Source organism: Myotis lucifugus, unplaced genomic scaffold, assembly GCF_000147115.1.
Source record: "Myotis lucifugus unplaced genomic scaffold, Myoluc2.0 scaffold_538, whole genome shotgun sequence".
In the NCBI taxonomy this organism is placed as follows: Eukaryota; Metazoa; Chordata; class Mammalia; order Chiroptera; family Vespertilionidae; genus Myotis; species Myotis lucifugus.
In genome coordinates, this window is record NW_005871586.1 from 355,168 (window position 1) to 365,753 (window position 10,586).

Genomic DNA, 10,586 nt, shown 5'->3' on the forward strand with positions numbered 1-10,586 from the left:
GAGGATGGGTGGGTTTGAAATGGGGGGTCCCTCTCTGCCCCCCAGCCCACTGCCCTCCTGGGCTCTGGCCCAGACCTCCCACGGGCATGGCGTTCCTGCCTCCTGCCCCATGACGGGGCTCCGGCCGCTCAGACAGCAGTGGACAGCATTCCCTACGTGAGCTGGCCCTGCCGGGGGGCGGGTTCAGCGTGAGGTTATGTCCATCAGCTTTCTGGACGAATTCTCGGTGTATTAATTCTCCTCCGTTACGCAGGCAAAAGTAAATAAGCTTTTCTCCGGCAGCCTGGCACACGGGCCTTCCCTATTCAAACACTGCAAGAACTGACAGGCTTGGGAGTGCTGTGCTCCAGGCCCGCTCCCCAGGGGCCCCCTGGCCCCCTGCCCACACCGTCCCGCCCACCGAGACAAGGCAGCCGTGCGTGGCAGGCCCAGCATCCAGCGCCCGAGGCCCGGGCACGGCCCTGGTCCTCGGGTGCGAGCACCAGATCCTGGGCATCCACCAGAGAAGGTGCGAGGGGTCTGGTCAAAGCATGAGGATCACACCTGCTTGCTCAGCCCCTCGGTGAGCAAAGAGCTTTGTAAAGGGTGTTTACTGTTGGCTTCCATTTACAGCATGCTTTTTAAAGGTTCAGGGAAGAAAAGAAAGAAACAGTAACAAAAACAAAAGGAGACAGAGAGGCAACTAACTAACCAAGAACTGCTGGAGAGGACTTTAAAGGAGGAGCTGCACGTGTTTGTAAGTGCTCGCTCGGGAATCTTGTCTGGTCCAACGAAGATACTCCAGCTTCCTGTGGCCGGCACAGGAATCTCGGGAGTCGTTTTTCTTTTTCCCTCTATTTTTTCCCATTTGCCCGTTTCTGATTTGCAAGGGCAAAAGCCAAAACCGCTACAGGGACTGGGAAAATGAGAGGCAAGAGCGAGATGCCGGTCTGCCGCGGCCTAGCCGGGTGCACAGCCCCAGGCGCGGGGCCAGGTGAGCTCTGAGCGGCTGAGGCCACATCACGGAAGCAGGAGTCAGGACCCCAGCGAGTGGCGGCGTCTGCTCGCCCAGCTGCTGCCCAGGGCTGGATGGGATGTGCCTTTGAATCGGGTCAGAAAGGCCTTCCTCAGCCTCACGCCGGCTCCTGCCTCGGCCTCCCAGGCCCCGAGCTGCTTCCTCCTGCAGTTTTTCCCGTGAGTGACCCTTGCAGCTCGACCAAAGGTGACTAGATGGCTCTACCCAATTTCCCAAGACCAACGTCCCTGGCTTTCCCGGTGTGACCTCGGCACTCCCTGAAATGCTCTCTGTCCACTCCTCGCTGGGGGCTGTTCGTTGACTGTGCACATAGGCGAGTTTGAAAGGTTCTCTCTCAGTTCCCAGCGTACGGCCAACACTCCAGCCTAGTCTTTATTCTAAGACATTCAGGCAACCACGTGGGTGTGCAAGCCTCCCCCACACCTCCCTACAGTCCTCCCTGGAGAGGAGGAAGGGGGTCCCCAGAGCTGACACTGATGTCCACATGGGCCCCCCATTCCCACGCCTACTCCAAGTGCCATTACACGAAAGGCCTGTGTGACCCCAGGACCAGGATACAAGCCTGGCTGCTCTCCATGCAGCGCCCCATCCAGCCGGCTGAGCCCCATGTAACCTCCCTTGTGCCGAGGGCTGGTGACAACCATTGTCACAGTATTATCTCCAAATACAAAAATAAAACACATGGGACGACTGCAGATGGGAAAGGGGCCACATACTAAACCTGACACACTCAGGGCCCTGCATGGAGGCCTGCATACTCAGAGACGGAAAGTAACCACACAGGAAGGTCTGAACGTACAATTCCCAACTCAAAGCAGGCGTGGCAGGTGGCTGCATCCCAGGCCGGTAGCTCCCCTGACAGAGGTCGCTCTTTACCTTAGCTGAGCCTGCCTGTCTTTTTGCATCTACGATAACTAACATTCCTCAGAAATGTCAGAGTAACCTCCTTTTCCAGACCCCGCGGGGCCCACCACATACCCGACACCACATTGCTATCTTGTCCCCCGATACCATCTCCACGTGCTGCTGTAAGTGCTAACTACGAACTATCCCGCACCCGCCAATGAAAAGCAGTGTCTCTCCATTTCGCTTTTTATCCAGTCCCAGACATTCTTCACTCTGCTTTCTCCCGTCCCTTTAATCTACCACCACTGGGCTTCATGTAACCCCCTTACACCTCCTCCTTTGATTGCAATGTATAAAAGAAGCTGTAAAGCTGCCATTCTCCGGAGCATTTTCTCACTCCGTTGAGATTTTGCTTCCCGGCAAATGTGGTCAGTTTGGCTCCAGTCCACTCCTCTAAGATTTTTCTTAGGCTGGACGTTCTTTTGTCGACATTACAACGGAAACGGATACACTAAAATACACTTATCCAAGCGCGTTCAAAACCCGAGGTTGAGGTGCAGCCCCGCACTGTGTGGCTTCGTTATTCACGGTTATAGGTCGGGAGGCAGCAGCAGGCCTGGCGGCTCCCGTAATTTTGAAGCGACAGTGACCTAAACGGCATTCTGGGATACCTGCAGCCACTCGATGGGATGGGGAAACACCTGCGACTTCTGCTGGTGCCCAGGTCACCGGGCTGCTGACCCTGCCGTGGTTCCTGGCCAGCTTTGCAACCGAGGAAATGCTCACGTTCAGCGAGAGGAGAGGGACAGTGGCATGTGGTTCTCTCCCTGTCCAGCTCCGTCCCCCACCCCGATGTCTGTGTGCGGCCCCCTGTTCTGTTCTGCTGCTCAGGAAGGCATTGCCACCTCCTTCCCGGACCTTCTGCAGCCCCCGGAAGGGGTTACGTGGCCCCGTCGGATGGTGCTGGGCTCAGGCCGCTTCTTAACTTGGTGGATGAACAAGAGGAGCCGCTGTGAGCATCCTGGGCTTGGAGAGAGGCTAGCCACAGGCAGAGTAAACCCCTCTCTTTTATTCTTGGCGGGGGGGCTCCCAGAAAAATGCCCTGGGGCTCCATCCTCCTCAGTCCAGCCGGGGAACCACTCATGCCAAGGAGCGCCCTGGTGGTGGTTGGGAGGATTCTGGCCCCTCTAACCCCCTTCCCTACCCACCCCTCCCAAAAAGATGAGCAGAGGGGGCCAGCCTACCTTCCGGCTCCTCCACGCTGCTGGCTGCAGTGGTGGGCGGCGCCACGGGGATCTCTGCAAGATTCGGGACGGGAGGAGGGGAAAGTGAGGTGAGAAGGTGTTATTTCTGACCTTAGAGAAGGATGAGCACAGCACAGATCCCTCCCAGCCTTCCAGTGTCCCCTCACCACCCCCCCCCACCATCACCCCAGCTCCAGGAAAGGATGGTCGGGAAGGAGGAGGCAGCTGGGGAAGGGGGTGCCCAGGCTCCCTGCCTGTTCTCCTGTGGAAGCTGTTCCTCCACCCGCAGGGATGCCCACACTCCTCGACACTGAGGAGGGACCGGAGTGAGGAGAAGGGAAGCTGGGCTGCCCTCGCCCTTGAGCCGGGGCCAGGTAGGGGGTGGGGTGTGTGTGTGTGTGTGTGTGTGTGTGTGTGTGTGTGTGTGTTTCTGCTGAGCCCTTGAGGTGGCGGACAGGGGCTTCCCCAGGCCCCCTGCTCATCTCCATGTGGCTGACTAGGCCCTGCTCACCTCTGACCTCAACTCATGGGGGGGGGGAAGGTGCCCATGGCAGGGGTGGCACCTAAGGTGGCTGGGAGGTGTCCCACATGTGCAGAAAGGGGTCTGCACCCCTACCCAGGTTCCCATGGGCACATCTCACCAGCTAGGGCATTGTCTCCGTGGGCAGTAGAGACCAACACCACGGAAGGAAAAGGGGCCTATGGAAGAGTGCGCCTTATTGTGGTCACTCCACTTCTACCTAGGGTGGCGGCCAGTTCCCACCAGTTCCTGCTCCACCCCATGCTCTGCAAAGGGAGGGGTGCAGCTGGTCCCCAGGATGGGCCAGGTACCACAGCTGAGGCTTCTTCCTTCTAAATGAGGCCAAACCAGGGACCACAGTCCCTGAGGGACAGGGCCTCCCTGGTGAGTGACCACAGAGGCCTCTGAGAGCCCTGAGGACTCTGGCTGCCCTCTGACTGTTGGGATAAGACCTCCCTTGGAGCCCCAGATCTAGACCAGCTAGGACTGGAGCCATGTGGAGCTGGGCACCTGGGGACACTCAGGCTGGGGGCAAACCCGGGCGCTACGGCAGGAACACCTTCCGGAAGGAATGGGCAGAGGACCCAGCCCTCAATGTGGAGGCAAATCTTGCGCTCGATGGATTTTATCAGCAGCAACCAGGCAGTCACAGCAGCTTACACCAGGCCCCCCTCGATCCCTAGGAGCTACCTGGTCCCAGCAGAAACACCCCAGAGGGGGCGTCCGCACAGTCCAGCCCAACCCTGCATGTCCCCAAGTGGAGCAGAGGCCGATGGCCACGGAGCCACACTGGCCTGGGGGCTGGCACCTGTGCACAGGGGGCCTGTGGCTCCCCGAGCCGTGACAGCAGTCCTCGGGGCACTGTCGGGCACCTGCAGCGGGTGCTCTCTGCAGAGCTCGTGGGAACCCCGGGAGGGAGACCAGGTGTTTAGGCTGCTGGTGGGCCAGCTCTCCTGGCATCACCTGCCTCGGGGCGGACGGACGGGGGAAGGTACTGAGCGTCAGGAAGCGCGAGCCCCCGTTTTCCAGGTCCCTGTCTCGGAGTCTGAAACATCCACTTCGTTGCCGGGTCTGCCCTGAGCGCTGGGAATGTTGGTTCCTGCCGCCTCTGAGCAACCTGACAGCTCCTGACTCCCTTTAAAAGGGAGACCGTTTCCCCGTCTGCATTCTCCAGGTGGCGGCACGGTTTCCGCCCAGCGCTCCTGGTGTCACTGCCGCTTCCTGGGTGGGTGGAGGGACTGCTGAACGTGGGGAGGCCGGCAGGGAGGCATGTTGTGGGAACCCTTTCACCTTGCTCTGCCCCGGTGGGCACTGAGCTCAATTTCCTGAGGCTGGGCTTTGGGTCACTGGCTGGCACTGGACCCTGCCACACATCCTGCCTTAGAAGCTGGTTGGCGCCGCCGGAACGGACACCACCTGACGTGTCCTGGAAGGTGAAGGCCACCCCAGCTGGGGCAGGTGAGGCGCAGCGGCTAAAGCTCCTGCCTCTGTGTGTGTGTGTGTGCGTGTGAGTGTGCGTGTGCGTGTGTGTATGTGTGTGTGCACGTGTGTACGTAGGGTTCTCTGCAAGGTCCATGGGGACCACTCCAAGGCCCCAGGTGCCTTGTGACAGACCAGAAGGGCCAGTGCCCTTCTTAGTGCTAAAGGACGCTGACACCCTTAAGCAGGCTGGCCGGCCTCTCCTGTGGAGGCCCAGGTAGAAACAGTTAGGTCACAGGTCTATATTGTAGCTGTTCGATTCTGTGGTTACGGTTCAAAAAGGCGCCTGTGAACAGCGGGCCCGGCTGTGTCCCCATAAAACTTTCCCTGTGGACACTGAACTTTCCTATCATCTGCACACGGGAAGCAGCAGTGTTCTTTTGTTTTTTGTTTCAGTCATTTAAAAAGGGTAAACACACACACACACACACCCCTTGCAGCCGTATAAAACCAGGTGGCGGGAACCTCCCGGCAGGTGTGCCAACCCTGCTCCGGAGAAGCAGACTCCGTCAGGCTCCGCCCCGCGGGCTGGGCTCGGCTCCTCCCTCTGCCCTCCTTTCTGGGGCAGGCCCGGCCTGCACGCCCCAGACCCGGCTTCCGCCAGGGCTCAGCCTCTGCTCACGACCCCTGTGTGATGCCACCGGTTGTAAAACATGAAGACTGGCTGAGCCAAGGCCCCCTGCCACCTCGTCACTCCCTCTCCAAGCTCCAGCAACTAAGGGGTCATGGTTGGCCCAATGGGGCCTCCAGGACCCTGGGGGCTGCTCCCATCCTTCATTATGGCCATGGGAGCCTTCCCAGCTTCCCTCAAGAGTCCTGGCGTCGGCCAGCAGCAGGGGGGTGAATTCCCACAGCAGCAATGGTGGCCCAGGTACAGGCCCTCTGGCTGGGAGGGACAAGGTTTGAAGCCGGATGGGGCTCTGGGGTTTGCCAGGTCTGAGGGAGTCACCAGGGGGGTGTGACCTCCGGGCTGCTGCCCCCACCTGCTCTGCCCACCCACCCACTCAGGTCCAAGGTCAAGGTGGCACATGGGAACAGGACCCAGGCATAGGAGTGGGCTCGCTTCCCCGACTCATTCTTGGTCAGGACAGACAGCCCCAGACAAGCTGGCTCTGCTGTGCGCCAGCAAGCACCCCACGGCTTGGGGTCCCACCCGGGGTCCCACCCAGGCAGAGATCGCACCCATGAACTATACTCCCTGGATGGCGGGACCCGCCTCCAGAAAGGGCCCTCCACCCGCACCCAAGCCCGAGCCCCAGGAGCAGGCGCCCGCGTACTTATGCAGGGGGCGATGGGGGAGCGGCTCTGCTGGTAGCCTTTGGCGCAGCGGTTGCAGGTGATGCCGGTCACGCCGTCCTTGCAGGGACACTGGCCGGTGGTTTGGTTGCAGGTTTTGCCAGCAGCGCCCACGGGGTGGCAGTCGCAGGCTGTGGAGGACACACAACAGGAGGGTCAGAGGGCAGGAAGGGGCCCCGTGCACACCCTCCCCTGGGGGCCCTCCCCAGGGAAGAGCAGGAACGGGGGAGTGGACCCAGCCAAGCCCACACTTTCCGGAAGCCCCGAACACTGGCCACTTGCCTACCTGGAAAAGGGAGTGAAGATTAGGATACACGGACTCGAAAGGATGTTCTGGCAGCAGGACAGCAAGGGTGGGGAGCCCCTCCAAAGGCCCGAGAGGAAGGCGCACCGTCAAGCATGTTTCCAGGAATGCAAAGTCTGACCACGAGCGGAGGAGTCAGACCTGGGGGCCGCCCCTTCTCCCCATGGGCTTGTGCATTCTCATTCCTCCACCCGCCAGCACCTGGCCCCCACACTCCCCTGCTGACCCTCTGGGCGAGAGGGACAGGGTTTGGAGCCTGACTGGGGAGTCAGCAGGAGGTGTGGCCTGCAGGCTGCTGCTCCCACCTGCTCTGCCCACCCGCCCTGATTTGCAGCCGGGCTGGGGCTCAGGCTTCTGGACCCCAAAGCCCATAAACCGCAGCAGTGGGAAGAGGCACAGTGATTGTTTAATAAACGTGCAAAGACTGGGAGGTGCGGGAACCCTCCCCAAGGGCCTCACAGAGGGAATGGCCAGGCGGGGCAGTGACGTGAGGCCCCGGTTCTCAGGCCACTGGCAGCACACGAAGAGCACGCCCAGGCCCATGCTCCCGTTTGCCCATCCTGTTACACTGTGTCCGGGTGCCCACTCCTGTGCGCTAAGGACCCTATTCCAGCGATGCAGTGGCCGGGCAATATTGGGGGGACATCCCACTGCTGGGGACTGACTGTATCTTCCCAAAGTCTTATGTTCAAGCCCTAAACCCCAAATACAATGGTATGGGGCGGTGGGGCCCCTGGGAGGTAATTCGGGTTAGATGAGGTCCTGAGGGTGGGACCCGCCTGCTGGGATTAGCACCTTTAACAGAGGAGGGAGGGAGGTCTCCGCAAGCACAGAGCAAGGAGGCAGCCCCTGCAAACCAGGAAGCGGCCCTCCCCAGACACCGACTCAGCGGCACCTGATCCTGGACTTGTCAGCCTCCGGACGGTGAGAAATACACAGCTGTTGTCTAAGTCGATGGTGCTTTGTTGCAGCAGCCAGAGCTGATGGCGACACCAATACCTGATGCCCGGGCAAGAACTGCTGCACCAACAAGGCAGGACCTGAGCCCCCAGTGTCCTGCCCCCGAGTCCAGGCAGCGGCCCCGAGTGGGAGTGGGAAGGGAAGACAGGACGAAGGAGAAGTGGTCTGCCTCTCCCCGCCGCACCCCCGCTCCTTCCCCCCTCTTCATCCCCCAAGGGCAGTGGGGGAGGGTCTTCAGGGAGGCATCCCGCAGCCATTTCAACTGGTGCCACAAGCTGCTCTGTGCTTCTGCTCCAAACGGGAAAAGGTATCCAAGAAAACGAGTGCGAGCAGAGCTCCTCAAGGAGCTAACTTGGGGTTCTCCAGCCGGCTCTGCTTACGGGGAGGCAGAGCCTGCGGACGAAGACGGGCCTCTCCCCGCAGCCCTGGGCCAGGGGGACGGGGAATCCGCAGGAGGAAGGAAGCAGGAGGAGAGCAGGAAGGAGAGGAATGTGAGATGTTTGCTGAAGTTGTGTCTGGACATGTGTGGCTTCCCGAAACTCGTGGCGGAGTGGGCTTCTGGTTGTGGGTGCCCCCTGGCAGGTGAGAGGCGGGGACACAGGCCCGGGACAGAGGCCCTGGGTGCCACGCAGGCGGCTGGTGGACTGAGGGGTCTCTCAGTGCTGGCCCCACAGAGGAAGGCGACTGCTCCAGTCTTGCCTCGTAAACAGCAGTAAACCCGTCTGTTAGAAGCCTGTCTTCTTAAATCTACCCTGAATTCAAGTTCATGCCTCACTGTTTTTTTCTTTCCTTCTTGTTTTTGTTTTGTTTTTATTCAGTAAGAAGAGACTGCACCACGGTGCAAGGTGCGGATGATGCCAGGAGGGGCGGATGGAGAATACGCCGACCTTTCCCTTGGCCTCCACGTCCCATGATGGGAAGGGCGCTCACACGTGGGCGGCGTGTCTCAGTTGCCACGTGAAAGCAGAGGGCACAGCACAGGACGCTGCTGTCCCGAGCTCCCGACACCGCACCAGTCGGATGGGGACCGAGGCTCCTGCTGGCTGACACCCTGGCCTGCGCGCACAGCTGGCTGGCCAGGCCGAGATGCACGCCAGGACGCCTCCTCTCCTCCCCGTGTGACAGAGCATCGCTGCCCGCAATGGACTTCAGGACCCTTGGACTTGGCTGACAGAGGTCACCAAAGGCTGCTCAGGACTGAAGGGTCCGAGCTAAGTCCCCCGCGGGCACCACCACCAGTCCAGGGGTCTCTACCATGGGGGGAGCGGCCCAGAACAGAAGTCGGGGAGCAGTGGGAGGACAGTGTCCCTCCCCCGCGGCCCCCACAGCTGTGACCTCTCAGCTGCGCCAGCTGAGGTCCGGTGGAGCGAGGCCGCCCTCTGTGCTGCTCGGGCAGCTGTCTGCTGGGTGGAGCGCGCACTTCCCAAGGACCATCCTTTGATTAAAGGAGCGGGTGCTTTATCTCAGCTTCCAAACCTTTCTCCCGAGATCTGGAGGCTCTGACCAGCGGGCCCCGCAGCGTGCTCTAGCGGGAGCAGCGCTCACTGTGCTTCCACCCAATCAGGGTTCCACAGAGTGGGGGGCGGGATGCTCGGCAAGCTCGGCAAGCCAGCCTGGTCACCCCCAGGACAGTGGGACATCAGGAGGAGGGGAACGCCTCCCATGTGGCGCCTGTGAACACCTTACGGGTCCACCTTCTCATACAGCCGTCAGCTCTGGCCCTCACACCTGCCTGCGACACTGACACAACCACCCGGAGGAGGAGACTGTGGACAGGCAGCGAAGACTGCAGCCGAGGGAGGAGCCGTGGGGAGGCTGGTCTCCGAGGGCATCACTGAGGCCCTCCCCTCTCTGGACGCCCCCTCTTCTCATTCTGCAAGGAGCAATCCATGCTCACACCAGCTGGAACCAGGGCTAGATGGGTTTTGTTAGGCGTGGTCAAATACAATCCCGACAGACAGGCTTGCATCGCATTCGAAGTAAGGACTTTTCCCAAAACCCCGTTTAGGAGGAAAAGTCTGAATTATCCCTCTGTGCAGAGGGGCGTGGGAGGACTGACGGATGACAGCACCTGCAGAGGGTTCTGCCACAGCCCGGGAGGAGGGAAGGGAGCAAGCAGTGTCAGAGGAAGTGGGGGAGCCACCGCAGGTACCAGGAGGCCCGGGCCCTGACCCTCAGGGAGAGACACACGCAGACAGAGGAACGCCGTGAGCACGCAGGGCACTGGTGCGGTGGGGAGAAGCAGACGGAGCTGCAGAGAACGTGGGGCTCAGGTGAGTGGAGGCTTCTTGGCAGGGGGCCGGGCGAGGGGCGAGGAGAGCCTCCCCGATGCTGAGAACTGGGTCTGGCTCAGAACATCCTCCGCCAGGGGAAGCCCAGTGGTGACTCCGTTTCCTTGGAAGTCAGCCGCTTCTTCCGGCAGAGGCCAACCCCTCCCACGCAGGTCACCGCGTTTGCCGGAGCGGGCAGCAGCTGGCCATGGGCAACAGCCTACCCCAGGCTTCTCCCATCCAGAGGGTGTGAGACAGGCGGGAGCTCGGGGCCCTGAGGAGGCAGCAGGAGGGGCCTCCGGGTGCGCAGCAGAAGCCCACTGTCTCCGCGCTCGGCCGCCGGACAGGGCCAGGTGCTCAGGGCACACAGGCGGTTTCAGACGGGCATCAGGAGACCCAGGCCTGGGCCTGTCCTGCAGTAATTCTGTGTGACCCTGGGCTAGTGCCTGGCTTGCTCTGGCCCCGGTGGCTCACCTGTAAGGACAGAGGTCTACACTCCCACTAGAGCAGCGGTTCTCAACCTGTGGGTCGCGACCCCTTTGGGGGTCGAACGAACCTTTCACAGGGGTCGCCTAAGACCATCGGAAAACACATACTATAATTACATATTGTTTTTGTGATTAATCACTATGCTTTAATTATGTCATGTGTA

General features: G+C 60.8%; 1 protein-coding gene across 1 annotated transcript in view; it reads right to left on the reverse strand.

The window, feature by feature from the left end:
• NTN1 (netrin 1) overlaps nucleotides 1-10,586 on the reverse strand; it is a 159,747-nt gene that overhangs the window by 24,060 nt on the left and 125,101 nt on the right. Inside the window, exons 3-4 of the mRNA XM_014446420.2 lie at nucleotides 6,382-6,531; nucleotides 3,106-3,159 (exon numbers count right to left, since the gene is read on the reverse strand). Of these exons, the coding sequence (XP_014301906.1) occupies nucleotides 3,106-3,159; nucleotides 6,382-6,531 (204 nt within the window). The remainder of the gene's footprint in view (nucleotides 1-3,105; nucleotides 3,160-6,381; nucleotides 6,532-10,586) is intronic.